The sequence below is a fragment of the Boleophthalmus pectinirostris genome, unplaced genomic scaffold (genome assembly GCF_026225935.1).
Source record: "Boleophthalmus pectinirostris isolate CB_2022bp ecotype Guang Dong unplaced genomic scaffold, ASM2622593v1 HiC_scaffold_18, whole genome shotgun sequence".
NCBI classification, from domain to species: Eukaryota; Metazoa; Chordata; class Actinopteri; order Gobiiformes; family Gobiidae; genus Boleophthalmus; species Boleophthalmus pectinirostris.
Genome location: NW_026571133.1, coordinates 6,372,035 through 6,391,547, shown reverse-complemented (window position 1 = coordinate 6,391,547; position 19,513 = coordinate 6,372,035). Strand labels below are relative to the sequence as shown.

General features: G+C 39.4%; 1 protein-coding gene across 1 annotated transcript in view; it reads left to right on the top strand.

Moving 5' to 3' along the window:
* Window positions 1-19,513, top strand: part of plxna4 (plexin A4) — a 659,145-nt gene that overhangs the window by 585,246 nt on the left and 54,386 nt on the right. Inside the window, 3 exon segments of the mRNA XM_055154191.1 lie at window positions 795-941; window positions 2,939-3,098; window positions 16,224-16,327. Coding sequence (XP_055010166.1) covers window positions 795-941; window positions 2,939-3,098; window positions 16,224-16,327 — 411 coding nt within the window.

The following is a 19,513-nucleotide window of genomic DNA, read 5'->3' as shown; positions in this document are numbered from 1 at the left end:
CCAACTTTTTTCACAAATAATCTGCACTGGACTTTAAATGAAACACAACAGTTGGATGGGTCAGTGGTTTTGTTTGTTTGTGGCGTTCACAGTGACTCTGGGCTTTGTTCAGTTGTGGCGTGTAGGGAGGGTGCTGTCTGGGACCAACGGATTGTCGGCGTGTTCGCAGTGACTCAGTTGTTCAGTCGTGTCTAGAAGCGGCACATTGCACTCGCTTTTTCGGTTCGTTCCTCCGTTTTGTTCCTCGTCGGCGTGGAGTGATGAGTGTGTCTGTGGGTGTGTTTCACTGTGCGGTCGCCGTCTGCTCCGTGTGTGTTTGCGTGCGCTGCGGCTTTGTAGTTTACTGAAGTCGTGCCAGGACACCCGAGTGGATTCGTGTATAGGACGCTCTGAATTGTGGGGCGCGTGGTCGTTTTTTGATGGGCTTGGAGGCTTAAGAGCGCGTCTAATAGCCCGGAAAATACGGCAATTCACAATTACATTTTAACAACTAACAATTAACATAATTAATTCGGAATAATTAAATCGGAATTAAAAAACATCATGTAAACGTGGCCAATGTAACTTTAGGTTTAGTCCATGTTTAGACCTCATTTAAACCTGATATCGTCCAGGTTTACACTCAACAGAAAGCCAGCGATTATCTTCTTTTGTACTTTGCTGCGAAAACTTTGAAGCTGCACTGGTACAGCTCAGATATTTTTGTGTTTCGGTGAATACGTTTGCCCTCCTCTCGTCCTTTTCTCTCTTCCTCTTCCTCACTGTCTGTCTGCTCGTACTGTGTGTGTGTACAGGAGTGTGCGGGCGAGCCACTGTTCTCCCTCTTCTGTGCCATCAAACAGCAGATGGAAAAAGGCCCCATTGACTCCATCACGGGAGAGGCCCGCTATTCTCTGAGCGAAGACAAGCTCATCAGGCAGCAGATAGACTACAAGACGCTGGTGAGAGGGGTTACCTGCCCGCGACTGCAGGGGCCAAGGGGGGCTCTTAAAACGGAGAGAGAGGGCGGTTCTGGGTTAGCAGTCGGAAAAGTGCTACAGTAAATACAGTTGTTATTGTCGTGCTTGACAAGAGGGGGCACTAGAGGGGTTGGCGGTGGGTTGTTTGAGACTGGAGCTGTCAGGAAAAAAAGAGTGTTCGGGTCATGCATGTGTATGTATGCATAGCAGAGTGGAGAAGTACGGCTCACAGCTTGCACCAGAAACATGTCAACAAGGTAAATACATATCTCCTGAGGAAAGTATTCAGGGTTTTTTTCAGTATGGTAAGGCAAGGCAAGGCATAATCTGTACACAAAGCAATTCAAAGTGCTTTACTGAATAAGAAATATGGAAAGATGACAATATTAACAAATCAAAACATAATCATCATAAAATTAAAAATGAGAGAGCGACATTAAATGAGAAAGAAGAGCGCAGTATGAAATTGATTTTAACAGGACTAGTGGCATAAATTTGAACATTTTATCCTGTATCTATTGCGGTTTTGACATCAACTGTTTCAATACATATTTACTTAGGTCAGGGGTGTCAAACTCAAATTCACAGAGGGCTAAAATTAAAAACTGGGACTAAGTCGTGGGCCAAACTAAATATTTATTTAAAAATTTCAACAACTTCTTTTGAGATATGTAATGTTAAACCTTTTCTTATTCAAATAAATGTTTAATAATAGTTTTGCTTAAATATTGACTCCAGAACAAGCATAATATAGAATAATAACAAAATTTTAAATAAATAATGTCTCTATAGTCGATCTGTAGCCGGTGGGCAGCTCTAATACATATTTGATATGATCTCCAAATATAATCATATCGCGGGCCAAATTTGGCCCCCGCGCCTGAGTTTGACATGTCTGACTTAGGTCATAAATGTCTATCTGGATAAAATGCAGTTTTAGATGATGGTTATAAATGCACTGAAATTGTAAAATGTAAGTCTATAAGTCATCAGTTTAATGTTGTAAGATTAAGGAACCCAGTTTTTACATGTGAATATGGTGTATGGTATATGTTTATGTATGTATATGTGTATGTTTACTGTACTATACTGCTGTAGATGCAACCTACTTCAGAAATATATCCAAAATATATCCAAATTCCCTTATATTGTTATTGAAAATCTAAATGACTATTTCAGAATTCAGATTTCTCTAACATTATGAATAACTATTGCTGGTTTTCAGACAACATCACAACATTCTATTGGCCAATAATATGTAATACAAATGTATATTTATTCATTTAGTTTTTTATTCATTTATTCTTTATTTCAGACACAAACATCATTCGGCCCATAGTTAAAAGCAAAATCTGGATACAAAAATATACAAACCACCCAAATTAGGCCATAACTGTAGAGTTTCTGTGCCCAGTTTGAGGGTTGGTCAAAGTCTTTATGATGGATTTTTCTCTCCAGACGTTGCATAAATGTGTAAAAATATGTGCTAAAAATAATAATAATATATAAATAAATATATAATGTGCTAAATAATGTGCGAAAATTCAGATTTTTGTTGTAATACAGTGAGTTCTTGGGTTTACTCACTCTTAAAGTCAGATCCAAAATTTGTGACTTTACCTTTTGGATATTTCGTGGCAAAGAACAACGTAAATCAGTAGGAGAACTTGCCTCTTGGCCCCCAATCTGGGAGTATTATCATTATTATATTATATTATCTTCACATTCTAGAAACTGAAAACTACCAATTAACTAAGATGATGAGCACATTTGTTTAGTTAAAAATAGTGAAGTGAATTCGTCAATTTCACTTAAAACCAATGATTGTCTAAGCTTTATGTATTAACTGGATTCTTCTTACGTTTTCATATTGCTGTAAAATTATCCAAACATCACAAACCAATATCAATTAAACAAGTACAAGATAAAACCGCACGTGTTTAGACTGAGCTCCCTCTCAGAGTGTTGTGCGTTTCCAGGTGGTGAACTGCATCCACCCGGAGAACGAGAAGAGCCCGGAGATCCAGGTGAAGGTCCTGAACTGTGACACCATCTCCCAGGTCAAAGAGAAGATCCTGGACGCCATCTACAAGAACGTGCCCTACTCACACAGACTGAAGGCCTCAGACATGGACCTAGGTAAGAGCAGGGTCCGGTATTCATAATAATATTTGTTTGAGAAGTTCTTTGTATTTTTATCTGGATGTGGTTCGTAGTTATCTCACTCCACAGCAAGAAAATCAAAGGTAGTCTGTTTGATGGGTTTCATTCTTCTTCTCCAAATATATATTTTAAGTTGCAGGAATAGTGTCTCAAATTTGACCTGGTTCAGTGTGGACATTATTATATAATATTGTTTACTTTTCGTATGACGCACACTGCAAAAACCAAACAGCACATCTTTATAAGAAAGGGTAAAATGGGAATAAGAAGTTGTTATTCTTTAGCGGAAAACAGCGATGTACAAGTTTGCAGCAGATTTCCCTTTACTCGTTGGTGATGAGATATTTGTGAGTTCATGTCCGTACATTTTTCCTTCAAATACTGTCAACAGAGTCTGGCTGCTAAAAGTGCATGAGTAGGGCTCCGTTTGGGAGGTGATAGTCGCTCTTTTTCCACGGCGACTCATTATAAGAGCAGTTTAATTGAAGATGAAGCCAAGTAAGTTCCTTTTGAAAAGTTTTTCAAAGATTGGTGCGCAGCGTCTTCACTCACGCCTGCTCAAGCCGACATCTTCAGGTGCTGGCCCTGTCCTGCCGCTTCCCCAGTTTAGGCTCCTGGCTCCACTAATGACATCATTCTGTTGCAGCCAATGAAATAGCGGGAGGAGTAACCCTGTCGTCGTATCACTGAACACATCTCAGAACGTCGAATAAACAAAATGTGAACTAAAACGTGTTAAATTAATACTACTGAGTTTGGGAAAATATCAGAATAAATTTATATTTTTATTTATTAAAATCAAATGGCAAATATTGGTAGGGACTGTTTTGTCTTCCCCAAATATTGGTCCACACCGTCCCTATGCAAACCTACGCCCTTGCCTGGTCTAGTCCACATTTAGTTCCGTCTTTAGACCTAGTTTTATCATAGTTAGTGAACAGAACCTTGATCGTTCATAGTCAAGTGAATGGATTCTTACCAGTCCTCTAAATATTATTATTATTTTCTTATTTTTGAACATGGAAAACTTTCACACTCATTCTTAAACCAGTGTATTGTGTTTTCCGGGCTATTAGACGCACTCTTAACTCTTTCCCCCATGAAGATGACATTTGACGACCCCCCCGAACCCTTAATGACGACTTTTGACACCTCCGCTGTATCACTAAAGACGAGATTTGACGACCTTTAGAAACGGCTCGGTTTTTCACATTTAAACAGAGACTGTGATCGGTCGGGGCCACTACAACCCACACTAGACTGACCAATAGGATTCAAGGATATGTTTTCGCCGATTTTTTCCAAAGTTAATCGAAATAGTGACGATGGTAGCTTCCGGAAAAAACACAAAACGAAACACATGCAAGGAAAAGAAAGATCGCGGCGCTGCGTCGCACAGTTTTAGAAATAATGAGGAGCGGACGTATTTTATGGATAAGTTTAGAGAAAGTGACTTTTATAGATTTCAAAGTGATGTTGAAGTTGATTATAAAGTGGAAAACAGCGACAGCGACGGACTTTCGGGGAGAAGGTGAGATGCCGCTGATGCGTCTGTGTGGAGTCCTGCGATGTCCCAACAAACTATCTGAGCTTTATACTCGATTATGAACCAAAATTGCCCTGAAATCTGGATGTTGCCCAGGCCAGTCCTTTAAAATATTTCAGTCTTTTTTTCCAAGATGCAATGTATAACAGAATCACTACAGAAAAAACACTTATGCGGAGCTCTGTGCACGAGAAAGTAACCAAGATGACAAATACTGGACTCACACTGACGACATCCATAAATGAATAGTTCAGAGTCTAAGGTTTCCAGAGATACCAAATATGTCTGTGTTACAATTAAGTTCATGAGTTTTCTTTTATGCAATTATGCTCTATGAGTAGCCCTAGTAACATATGTATTGGGTTGTTCCTAGTAGGCGTCCAGGGGGGAAAGAGTTAAGCTTCTAACCCCATCAAAAAACAACCGCGCCCCACAATCCAGAGTTCCCTATACACGAATTCACTCGGATGTCCCAGCACGACTTCAGGAAACTACAAAGCCGCACCGCCCGCAGCGCACGCAAACACACACAGAGCAGGCAGCGACCGAGCAGCGACAAACACCCGCAGCCACGCTCATCGCTCCACGCCGACGAGGAACGGAACGGAGGAACGAACCGAAAAAGCGAGCGCAATGTGCCGCTTCTAGACACGACTGAACAACTGAGTCACTGCGAACACGCCGACAATCCCCTCCCTACGTGCCACAATTGAACAAAGCCCAGAGTCACCGTGAAGGCGCCAAAGAAAGTCCCACTGACTCATCCAACTGTTGTGTTTCCTTTAAAGTCCGGTGCGGTTTATTTGTGAAAAACGTTTGTAAATAGACCATTTAATGACAGTGCGTCTTATAATCCAGAGCGTGTAATAGCCCGGAAAATACGGTGAAGTGTCTTGCCCAAGGACCTAAAAGAATTCTGATCTTGAGTTGGGATTGAATCACCATCCGTCAAATTAGTATGTGAACGTCCCACCGAGTCACTGTCGCCCTTTAGTGTCCAGTATATATTCCTGTTTTTGCTGACGGTATTGTTCCCCAAATTTAAAACAGCTGATATAAGCCAAACTTCCTGTTAGAGTTGAATGAATATTTTGCAGTGCCATTTGTTTTATACTTCCTGATGCCAAAACACTTGGAATTGAATCAAAAACTCGTGTTTAAAACGTCCAGCCACATTGAATTGGTATTACAACAAAAGCACAATTACCAATTAAAAATGCAGTATTAATTAACGTCTTTGGAAATGTCAGCTCACTGTTATTTAATTGTAAAGTAGTAAAAATTGAATTCTCTTTATTTATAGAGCAGTTTCCAAAGACAGTTTCCAAAATTCTGCGCACACAAATTAAGACAATAAAAAGCGTAAACCATAAATAAAAACTTGTTCAAAGTGTTAAAATACATAGAGCAAAAACTATAAAATGAATAAAAATCTAATTAAAGCTGCATTGTGCAACTTTTCTGAGGCCATTTTCTCTGCCCGGAATGTCCACAGTCTGGCATTAAACCTTTCTATCGTCATGGACACCGAACCAGAGCAAGTTACAGGTCAGATCTGCGGGAGGCGACCCCAATGCAGTCAGAATGTGTGTTTTTTAAGGTATTTTTGAGCTTTTAAACCACCTGTAATTGAATAAACGTAAGGTAGAGGTGTTTAAAGTCACGCTGTGGAACATTCCAGGCAGAGCAGTGACATAAAAAATGAAATAAAAGACTCACACGGTGTTAAAATCCAGAAAATAAAAGCGGATTGTAAGAGCGTACGGACTTTAAACACACTGCCTTGTTTAAATGGAGAACGGTGTTTAAATGTCTCTGGAATTTCGCTTCCTGGCGTCATTGATCACTCTTGTCAACTTCAGTCTGAACATGATTGATCTGCGAATGAAACGCCCTTTTCTTTTCGTCCCAAACTCTGCATCAAAAGGCTTATATCCGTCTATTTGTCTTGTTAAATAAACGATATAATGGTGTGTTTCAGGAAACTACTTCGCTCCACGCCGACGAGGAACGGAACGGAGGAACGTGCCGCTTCTAAAGTGAACAACTGAGTCACTGCGAACACGCCGACAATCCCCTCCCTACGTGCCACAATTGAACAAAGCCCAGAGTCACCGTGAAGGCGCCAAAGAAAGTCCCACTGACTCATCCAACTGTTGTGTTTCCTTTAAAGTCCGGTGCGGTTTATTTGTGAAAAACGTTTGTAAATAGACCATTTAATGACAGTGCGTCTTATAATCCAGAGCGTGTAATAGCCCGGAAAATACGGTGAAGTGTCTTGCCCAAGGACCTAAAAGAATTCTGATCTTGAGTTGGGATTGAATCACCATCCGTCAAATTAGTATGTGAACGTCCCACCGAGTCACTGTCGCCCTTTAGTGTCCAGTATATATTCCTGTTTTTGCTGACGGTATTGTTCCCCAAATTTAAAACAGCTGATATAAGCCAAACTTCCTGTTAGAGTTGAATGAATATTTTGCAGTGCCATTTGTTTTATACTTCCTGATGCCAAAACACTTGGAATTGAATCAAAAACTCGTGTTTAAAACGTCCAGCCACATTGAATTGGTATTACAACAAAAGCACAATTACCAATTAAAATGCAGTATTAATTAACGTCTTTGGAAATGTCAGCTCACTGTTATTTAATTGTAAAGTAGTAAAAATTTAATTCTCTTTATTTATAGAGCAGTTTCCAAAGACAGTTTCCAAAATTCTGCGCACACAAATTAAGACAATAAAAAAGCGTAAACCATAAATAAAAACTTGTTCAAAGTGTTAAAATACATAGAGCAAAACTATAAAATGAATAAAAATCTAATTAAAGCTGCATTGTGCAACTTTTCTGAGGCCATTTCTCTGCCCGGAATGTTCCACAGTCTGGCATTAAACCTTTCTATCGTCATGGACACCGAACCAGAGCAAGTTACAGGTCAGATCTGCGGAGAGGCGACCCCCATCGCAGTCAGAATGTGTGTTTTTTAAGGTATTTTTGAGCTTTTAAACCACCTGTAATTGAATAAACGTAAGGTAGAGGTGTTTAAAGTCACGCTGTGGAACATTCCAGGCAGAGCAGTGACATAAAAAATGAAATAAAAGACTCACACGGTGTTAAAATCCAGAAAATAAAAGCGGATTGTAAGAGCGTACGGACTTTAAACACACTGCCTTGTTTTAAATGGAGAACGGTGTTTAAAATGTCTCTGGAGATTTCGCTTCCCGGATGTTTTAGCTCCCAAACTTGTCATTGATCGACTCTTGTCAACTTCAGTCTGAGTCACATGATTGATCTGCGAATCGATAACGCCCCTTTTCTTTTCGTCCCAACTCTCGTCTCTCCAAAAGGCCCCTATATCCGTCTATTTGTCTTTTCCGTTTTTGCTCTGATAATCTCTCGGTCGGTACTTGTCGCTCGTAACGATTGGCGCGCTTCAGTCAAAGTCTTCAAAATGTACCTATATATTGTGACGTAATACCTTAACTTAAAGCCTCACTGTGGAACTTTTAGCCAAACAATAGACTAAATACCATGTTTTGGGGGGTTTTTTTGGACTGAAAAACAAAGATAAAATTATGTTCTTACTGTGAGTGGGCTTGCATCTCCACAAACCCGACTCTTATTTAACCTACAGCGTGTTTCCATGGATATTTTGATCTTTTGTGCGCTCATTAAACGTATCTCCATGAAGAATGTTCCTAAGTATGGTTTTAACTTTGTATTTATATGGAATAATACAGTTAACATGCCATCTCCAGAAAGTTATACAAAACTATTTTTAGTAATTTTAGTATTTATTTTTGTTGCCATAGCAGTAAATGCAGTCAGAAGTATTAGTTGTAGTAGTACTTTGATTTGATTCGATTCTACTATTTCCTGTGCATATTATTTGGGAAAGGTGCATTGTGTAACTTTTCTCTGGTGGAGGGTCTGTCGAATACTTTTCTCCATGAAGATGTTATTGCTTTGTCTGGAATGTTTCACAGTACGGCATTAAAACTTTTCTATCATCATGGAGACCAAAACCAGACCAAGTTAGAGGTCAGATCTGTGGAAAGGCGACCCCACTCACAGTCAGAATGCTTGTTTTTTAAAGGTACTGTATTTTTTGGCTCCGGAGTATCAGTCGCACCAGGCAAAAAATGCGTAATGAAGAAGAAAAAAAACATATAAGTCGCACTTTTTGAGGGAAATTTATTTGATCAAAATCAGAGACCAGAAACGACATTTCATCTTAAAAGGCAAGTTGTAGTAAAAACAGAAAAGAACAGAGAACAACAGACTGTTAATGTCACATATGAACAGTTCTTCAGATAAACTATAACATAAACAACAGAACAGAACAAGTTTACCAAACTCTCCATCTCACTCCAAATCACTAAATCCATTCAATTCTTCATCCTCTGTGTCACTTCTGAGCAACTCCACGACCTCCGGAGGTAAACACAGCGCCGCTTCCTCTTCTGTGTCGCTGTCGTCAGACTCAGCATCAGTTCCAGTTAGAATTAGTCCGGCTTTTCTGAATCCCGACAGGACGGTTTCGATGTCACTGAAGTCACTTAAATGTTAAATTTTTAGTGGTACAGAAGTAATGGTGCGATCAACTGACATGATACAGACAGGACAGAGACTCTTTCTGCAGTAGACATGCGCAGTAGAGTGAAGTGACAGTGGTACAGAAGTAACGGGAGCAGCAGATACTGACACACAAGACTAGAGCGCCCTCTCGAGGCTGTCAGTCAGAAAATTTTAATATATAAGGCTGCATTCAGACTGCAGCCTGAAGTGACCCAAATCCGATTTTTTTGGTCCCTATGTTCCTGTATCTGATCTTTTAATGACAAAACGACACAGATCTGATTTTTTCAAATGTGACCCAGGCCACTTGGATATGTGCTCCTGAAACCGATACATATCTGATCTTTTGACATGTGACTTCAGTCTGAACGGCCAAAGCGCATTCATCCACCTACACGTTATCAACAAGCCACAAACGTCACTATTCTGCGCTGAAGCAGGTGAAAATTGTTAATGAACTCTGTGTCACTGAAGTGAAGCACATCACCACTCACCACTCTTGGCTACGTCTCCACATCCACACGTTCCTTTCAACAGGACGTCGCTGCCGCTGCCCCACAAAACACCACGACCAAAAACCTCGTCCTCCTTCTCAGTCTCCTCCTTTTAACAAGTAAGTTGTTCATGTTCTGGCTCCGGTACGAGAGGAACTTTAAAATCTCCAGGTGCTCAATGCTCGCATCCATGTTTGGACAACTTCCGTAAACACAGAGCACGCTCGCTGCGGTTGACGTCGTCGTGTCTCCAGTGCTCATGCGGGACACTTTTGGGCCGTTTACTGTTCACACTGGAGTCACATACAAGTCGCATTTAACTGGAAATGTGAACGACCTCGCAAAAACATCGGATTTCACAAAAAAATCGGAACTGAGCGTTAAGCCCTGCAGTCTGAACGTAGCTTAAGTCACAGGAAACACCCAAATCATGAAAAAAAGTGCAACATATAGCCTTAAAAACACTGCATTTCTGAGCTATAAAACCAGCTGTACCTGAATAAATGTAAACGCAGAGCTGTTTAATGTCATCACACATCCACAGAAACGAGCAGGTACCCGAAAAATTACACGTTGCACCTTTACCATGAATCGGCTCTCAGTTCTGCTGTACTTGCACCCTCGCGTCGACTACATCAGATCTTATAGAGGGTTATGTCAGTGCACTAGTCACTCCACATTTATCACCTCCATATCTTTAACAGCTCCAAACTCTTCTGCGGGGAATCTGTTTTGAGCTAGTGAACCACTTTGTGCTTGTACCCTCTGCTGGGACAGGCTGTGTTTTTCATTGTTTTATTACACTATAGACCTGCTCGAGTTGGGCTAGTCCATCACCAAGATAGAGCAGGAATTACAAAATGGCCGTTCACCTGTGTAAATAAGTATCGCCGGCCACTCAGACTCTCATAAAAAAGCCCAGATTGTAATTCGTGATAAGTTTAATGGCGTTGCAACCGAAGTGTCCCAAGATACGTTTGTAAAAAAAAAAGAAATTCTCGTTACTCCAGGTATTGTTTTTAGCTCCCCCCTTGACTCTGGGCCCGAGATATAGTGCGAAAACGTACACGAGCGTCGTTGTGTGGAGCGAGTGTGCGTCCGCGGCGAGCGCTGGTGTCCCGTCCGTCTCTGAGGAATAGAACCGGCACCTCCAGCCCCTCTCCCTTCACTTGAGGTTTTCACTAAGTCCCCGAAGGCCTTATCTGTTTGACTACGTGCAAGTGGTTCACTACGCAGCCACACGCAGAACAGAGCGAGTGCACACATACATACACAGTGTTGGGGAGTAACAGATTACATGTGCCAGAGTTACGTAATCAGAGTACAAATTATGAGTAACTATACTCATTGGTAATTGGATTACAGTTACTTTGTTGAAATAAATGGATTACACGGCGGTATGTTCCTGTTTTCACATTTTGGGCTAAACCAGGACTAAAACCAGGACTAAACTAAAACCAGGTCTAAAACCAGGACTAAAACTAGGACTAAAACCAGAACTAAAACCAGGACTAAAACCAGGACTAAACCAGGACTAAACTAGAACTAAAACCAGGTCTAAACCAGGACTAAAACCAGGACTAAACCAGGACTAAACTAGAACTAAAACCAGGACTAAACCAGGTCTAAAACTCAGACTAAACTAGAACTAAAACCAGGTCTAAAACCAGGTCTAAAACCAGGACTAAACCAGGACTAAAACCAGGACTAAACTAGAACTAAAACCAGGACTAAAACAGGACTAAACTAGAACTAAAACCAGGACTAAACCAGGACTAAACTAGGACTAAACCAGGACTAAAACCAGGAAAACTAAACTAGGACTAAACTAAACTAAAACCAGGACTAAAACCAGACTAAACAGACTAAACTAGAACTAAAACCAGGACTAAACCAGGACTAAAACTAAACGGGACTAAACCAGGACTAAACGAAAAACTAAACCAGGACTAAAACCAGGACTAAACCAGGACTAAAACCAGACTAAAACAGGACTAAACCAGAACTAAAACCAGGACTAAACCAGGACTAAACCAGGACTAAAACCAGGACTAAACCAGGACTAAACTGGGACTAAACCAGGACTAAAACGAGAGAACTAAAACCAGGACTAAACCAGGACTAAAACCAGGACTAAACCCAGGACTAAAACCAGGTCTAAACTCCAGGACTAAACCAGGACTAAACGAGAACTAAAAACCAGGACTAAACCAGGACTAAAACCAGGACTAAACCAGGACTAAACCAGGTCTAAACTAGGACTAAACTAGAACTAAAACCAGGACTAAACCAGGACTAAAAACAAAGGATGTGGTTGTTACATTCATGTAGTTTTAAAAAGCATGACAATATCAAGTAATCCAAAGTATTCAGATTACATTACTCACCTTAAGTAACGTAATGGATTACGTTACAAACTACATTTTGGGATATTTAATCTGTAATCTGTAGGGGAATACATTTTAAAAGTAACCTTCCCAACACTGTATATACAAAAGGTACTGCATAGATTTTATACCAGCTGGCAGTGGCACTCGAGTATTTTCAGTCCCTCGAGTTGTTTTAAATCAATATATCCTGGTGTTTCTGTCTAAATTCATTCTTTATTTCATCTGTGCATTGCATGTTATGTCTTAAAAGTCAACAGTCACAACATATTTGAGATTTCTCAGTCCCCCAAATTGTTTTCATTGTTATTACATCCTGGATTTTCGATGTTTTACGCCATTTTTCTTTGTCATTTTGCATAGTGATACAATTTACTGTCCTAGTGCTGGTTGAGTCTAGCCTGATTCATCAGCCGGTTTCACTTTGTGGAAACCGTCTGACTTCGCAGCGTTAGGATTCGTTCGCTCGACGGTAGGCGGGTACTTTTTTTATTTAACCAATCGCTGCTATTTGGTCATGACGTATGTAATGCGCCGCAACGCTCGGTGGTGTCCAAGTAATTTCCGGCACAATAGCAAACAAAGCAGAAAGTGAACATGTCTGTCGTTGTCGTTACTGTGAGATTAACTTAAAGAAATAAGAAAAAATGCGAAGTTTGTATTTGACCAAAGGAGGATGCAGTCTGCTGTCACGTCTCAGGTTGGTTCAGCTCTTCCAGGCTACTTGTAAACCATCTAGTGTATTCTGATTCCTGACCTAATCGCTGGAAAGAAATGAAATTGAGTGGAGTCACTAGGTGGTTTTCCTCTAGTTCCAGGTTTAATTTGAACTGATCCCAATTTGATGATTGTGTGAACGCACCTTTAACATACCGGTTTGTAGAGATGCAAACCCGCTCACAGTGCGGGTGCATGTTTTTAATGCTTTAAAAACATTCACAAAAAACAAAAGTTAGGGACGAGATACGAGACTGGGTCCACAAGAACGAGACAAGACAAGATTTTAAATGGACAATGGTCATGTCAATGGTCATATTTATCCTGCCACTAAAAACAGTCTTACCCACTCCACAAAACACAATAAGAAAATCTATTATTACTCTAATTATTATCTATTATTATAATGTTTGAAATAAAACTAACCTTGCATCACATGACTCGTCACATATTGAGGGACTATTTTCTCAGCAGCAGGAGAATTTTACTTTGCCGGTAAGACAGGTGCTAAGTGACATCAGTCCGCCGCTGCCGAGCTTTCAATCAGGAAGTACAACTCACTGCTGCTGCTCAGACATAAATCCTGCAAATGCAAGGTTGGTTTTACTTCTAAAATGATTCTATCGACACAGACTCCAACACTCTGGCTCACTAGGAAATGAGGCCTTATATCTAAAATTGTGGACTGTCCCTTTAACATAATGTCCTAATATATAATAATTTCATGATTCAATTTCCAGTTTTGGCCTCACAGTTTTTAATTTATTTGATTTCATAGTTTTATTTACGTTCTAGTGCTGCTTTTTGGAACTGTAACAAACATTTAACCCGTTTTTGTCCAATCCAAATGTAAGATAATTTTTCTCTTATGGCAGTTTTGTCTCTTTAGATCTTGTGGCTTATTATATTTATTAATTAAGTGACATTTTTGGCATATTTGGATACAGTATTGTAGTATTGTATGTTAACCATTGGCTCTAGTTGGTATCAGTATCAAAACCAAAGAAATAGTATCAATATCGGGACTCATAAAGCAGGACCTAATATACAGCTGACAGCCAACACAATTGACAATTCAAAACTCAATCCCTCATGTCATTTTACTCCTACATCCTGGTATTTTGCATTTTTTCAATCTTTCATTTCATCCTTGTTTTCTAAGCCCTCGACTGGAGACCACCAGCTAACATCATTTGCATATTTATAAGAAACATGTTACCGTAACGACAAAAACAACACGCAAATCTTCATATCACGGCGTTCTTTTTTGTTTTTTTTTCCTCGACACGTTTGCGGTCAATCCTCTAAAGACTGGCTCCATCATGCGCGCTTGTGATTGCTGCTTTGTTTTGCTGTTTGTGATCAGAATCAAAGATGCCGCGAGTGGGTAACGCTAGCGGGAGGCACAGCGAGGGGCACCAAAACACAGGATTTCACTTATGATAATTTTGCCTGGGAACTGTTTCTAAATGTGATGTTATTTGCTAAGGTTTGGGATTTGAATAAAGGCGAGTTTGGAAATGAGACTTTGTATGAACAGGAAACGCAAGCCAATAGATAAAGGGACAACGTTGAGCTTTTAATGAGAAAATCTTGGAAAATGTAATGGGAGACGGTTGCCATGAAAATGAAAATTAAAAAGTAAAACTGGTGTAGCTCGAAGTAGCAGTGGCGCAGTTGGGAGAGGACAGGTGGTGGTTCAATCGCCGTTACTGGAATAGTGCCCTTGGGCAAAACCATTTAATTTTTTTCCCCATTTGGTGGTAGTAGTAGTTATAGTAGAAGTGTGTGTAGTACTAGTAGGTGGAGACTTGTGAGTCGTGACTTGGACTTGAGTCAGATGTGAGTCACTGTTTTTTGACTTGTTAAAATGGACTAAGACTCGGGGCTCGATTCAGACTTGAAAAGGTCAGTGACTCGGGACTTGACTCAGATTCGAGGCCCGTGACTTGAGAAGACTCGATGCTTCTCCTAAAAAAATATACGTTTTTAAAACATACTTTTCTCTTTACAGTTAATAAATGTGGTGCTTAATTTTATAAGAACAAACTGGAACATGTCCCCTGAAGTACTATGAGATGGCATCCTTTAATGTACTACAGTAATATACAGTACAATACAGTAAAACAGAGGGAACTACATAGAACAGGGGTGTCAAACATACGGCCCGGGGGCAGGATCCGGCCCTCCAAGACCTTTAATCTGGCCCTCGGCTGATTTTCTACTAAAATATTTTAATTATATTTTTAAACCTGAAGACAGAATTTGTCATTTTTCACACACGGTTCACAGTCAAAACCTCTGATGTGCCGGCAGACATGCAACTAGAAATAATAGATTTACAGTTACTACGTTTGTAAGCAGGTTTTCTCAGTAATGAACATTAATAAAACAAAGCTGCGCTCAAAGCTGAACACAAAACACACAAGCACTTGAATGACATTTTGAAGACAGCAGCTACTCAGGACATGGTGCCTGATGTTGATGCACTTGTGCAGCTAAAAGATGCCAAGTTTCAGGAGCAAAAAGAAAACATGACTAAATTCTATGGATGCATACAAGTTCATGCTAAAACATTGTGTTGAAATTGCATTTTTCTTAAAGTTTCAGGTTGTTCATAATATTATAATATTTTGTAAAAGAAAGAGTTCATCCATTAAAAAAGATTTCTGTAATAGATTTGAGTTTCTCTTTGCAAATATTTGAACTTATTGTTATTTTTGGGGTATATATGCCGTGAGTTTTTTCTGGCCCCTTTGGGATTAAAGTCGGTTGGATACGGCCCCCAGACCTAAATGAGTTTGACACCCCTGTCTTATATAAATACTCCATGACTTTTTTAAGTACAACTTAGGTTAAAATTCATATAAATTGCAAATATCTAAGCTGTATTTGGTATTTTTTTGGTTTGAAGACTTGAATTGACTTGGAAAACTAAAGATGATGAAAGTAAATGATGATGGTGAAAATAATATTAGATAAAATGTTAATATAAGGGGGCCTAGCAGTGTGTTTATGCTCGACCACATTACTTTTGCTTTATTTTATTAAATTTGTGTCGGTGTGTGTGTTCGTTAAATGTTATATTCTGCTGTCTTTCATTTAGAAAAAAAAAAAAAAAAAAAAGATTCAGTCTCCAGGTCATATATATGCTACCAATTATTCGTCAATACAAACAAGTAAATGAAAATCTGCACTTGCTATGGTGAAGAAAGTATAATATGTCTTAAAATATCTACTGTGCATAGTTCAAGAATCAGCAGCTAGAGTTACAAGTTTTTAAGAAATTACTTGGTGAAATGTTTCTGTCTATTACAGTGTTTTACTATATACTTTTATTCTATGGTGCAGTTTAAAATGCGTGTTGTATTTTCCGTGCAGAGTGGCGCCAAGGCAGAGGGCAGCGCATGATTCTGCAGGACGAGGACATCACCACCAAAATTGAGGCCGATTGGAAGAGACTGAACATGCTTTGCCATTATCAGGTACCATTCGCTCCCATTACCTCTCATTTTTCATACCCGTGAAAACACAAGCTTCTGCCTGTTCACATTCAAAGCAACACCGGGTTTATGTTCAAGCTAAAGACCTCGCCACAGCCGGGCAGATGTCGTGGCAGATGTGAGAAAAACGCAATTTCTTTATTACGTTTTGCGGTAAAGGATCGTGCGGCGTTCTTAGACCTGCGCTTCCACCTGCGTGTGTGTGTTTTGACACGAGAAACGGAACATTTTATTGGATTAATTGTATTTTCTTTTGCTTTTAGTCGTGCTTTGTTTTATTCACACGTCTGATTAACCTTTTGATTATTAGTCCGTCTGCTTCCCCGAAAACTCAGAATGCTTTGTTCCACCTTGTCATGTCACGAAGAGGTAGTTTTCAAGTGAACAGCTACATTTTGCCTTTTGTTCAGTAGAGATTGGCAATTCCAGGACTGAAATTATCCAAATGATTTTATGCATGAAACAAAACACAACTCCGGGTACAATATGTTTGTGATGAGGAAACAATATTATAAATAACTATAAATAAAGATCAGAAAATTGCGTAATATGAGCCCTTTAAACAAAAAATTAAGAAGTGGACTGAGGAAATGAGATATTCCTAAAGACATTCCTAAAGCTAAGGCTATTATGTCATACAGATGTTTTAATATACTGTGTTTTTCAGACTATAAGTCACTCTGGAGTATAAGTCGCACCAGCCAAAAAATGTGTAATGAAGAAGAAAAAACATATATAAGTCTTACAGGATTAGAAGTCGCACTTTTTAGGGGAAATTTATTTTACGAAATCATCTTGAAAGGCAAGTTACAGGGAACACCAGACTGTTAACGTCACATATGAACAGTTCTTCAGATAAACTATAACATAAACAACAGAACAAGTTTACCAAACTCTCCATCTCACTCCAAATCACTAAATCCATTCAATTCTTCATCCTCGGTGTCACTTCTGAGCAACTCCACGGCCTCCAGAGGTAAACAGAGCACCACTTCCTCTTCTGTGTCGCTGTCGTCAGACTCAGCATCAGCTTATAAAGATGAACTGGTGTTAAGATGACACTCTGACAAAGGAATAAAGGGTAGAGGCATAATAAGCTTAAGCTTCAGCCTACACCTTTTCGGTCTGTGTATGTTAAATATGACTGACTGTGAATTAATGTCAAAATATACCTGTGACCGAAATAAATAATCAGTCAGGTTCCAGTTAGAATTATTCCGGCCTTTCTGAATCCCGACAGGATGGTTTCGGTGTCACTCAAGTCCAGGCTTTGTCGATCCATTGTCTTCCAGGAAAGTTGCGTGGTGCATCCTCCCAGTTACTGTGAAGCTGTGTTCTTCATTCTCACTTTCCGTCAGTCCTTCACAAGTTTCTCGCTCACTCCAAACTTTCTTTCTGCTGCTCGATTACCGTTTTCTGCTGCATATTTCACTATTTGCAGCAGTACAACGGCTCTTTCTGCAGTAGACATGCGCAGTAGAGTGAAATGACAGTGGTAAAGGACTAACAGGAGCAGCAGATACTGACACACAAGCCCAGAGTGCTCTCTTAAGGCTGTCAGTGTGAACATTTTAATACATAAGTCGCAGGAAACACCCAAACCGTGAAAAAAGTGGGACTTATAGTCCGAAAAACACTGTAATTGTTTCATCACTGTAACAGACTGCACAAAACAAACACTGATTGCGATGTAAGTTTTTCACTAATCTGTTTCGATGACTAAAACTCTTCCACAAACTCAATAAAAAATTTGAGCTAAAGATCCAAATTGTAGCTACGAGCCAAAACCATATCAGATCTGCGTTCAGTAATAAGGCAGATTTGCTTTTTCCTCTGCGCGTCTGCGGCTGGTCCTGATACGTTTTGCCTTCAGACTTCTCCATAATGTTGTTCTCCAAATGCCGCTCCTCCTTTGCTCATTTCATTAAGTCCCGTTGTGTCCTGTTTGGGTCCATTCATTCTTAAGAGCAATGATCAGGCCGTACGTTTAAAGACACAACGGAGATTAACGGCTTATATAAAACGTCCACCATACTTCAAGGCAAGGCAAGTTTATTTGTAGAGCACAATTCGTACACAAAGTAATTCAAAGTGCTTTACAGAATAAGAAATACATTAAAATCACAATCAAAACAACCTGCTTCACTGAATTGATGTATTGTTTTAAGTTGTTTTGACAGCTAAAGATGCACTGTGTCACTTTTTGGTTACTTCTTTATGTGGATATGTCGTTTCTCTGCCTGGAATATTCCACAGTTTGACTTTAAACAGCTCGGCTTTGCATTTATTCAATTATCGGTGGATTTATAGCTTCAAAATTACCTAGAAAAACATTAATTCTGACTGTGAGCGGCGTCGCCTCTCCGCAGATCTCAGACTGATTCTAGAATTAAAATTAAAAATTGATTTCATGATGTAGATTTTTTTTAGAGATTTGTGCAGTTTAAGTGCTCGACATGTAATCTGTGAACATCTGTAGCATTCAAACTGTACAAATCTCTCTGTCTATGTTAATATCTACATCATGAAATTTATTTTTAATACATATAGAAAATAAAACATAATATAAAACATCTAGAATCAGTCTGAGTTCACAAGTTACTTATGTTTTATTCATGACCATAATGTTAGTTTTGTTCAGGAGTAGTTCACTAATGCGTCGTCATTGTTGTTCGCCTTTACGTTTTCGTCTTTCTTACCTTGATAGTTGTGGATAAATTCTTTTTTGTCGACCTCGTTGGATGAAGATTTGGCGATGGGGCAGATTTATGAAGCTGGTGGAAAATACACGAGACATTCCCACAGATATTTTGACAGATATTGAGTGACGTTTACCCTCCATCGCGGCACTGAAAAAGGTCTATTTGCTACATATTTTTTGTCAAAGATATTTTATACATGGGTTTAAAATAATGGAAAATTAGGACAGTTGCCATAGTAATTAACGGTCCAAAGCAAAATAATGTAAAAGTATAATATCCTATGACCTGCATGATTGTTCAAATCTGTTATTTAGGGTTAGTTTTATTTCAAACATTATTCTATCAACAAATCTACAGTCTGGTGTAATAATAGAGTTTCTTCAGGTGTTTTGTGGGGTGGGTAAGACTGTTTTTAGTGGCAGGATCCACACGTCTCCAACACTCCGTCCAAAATTCCAAACTGTCC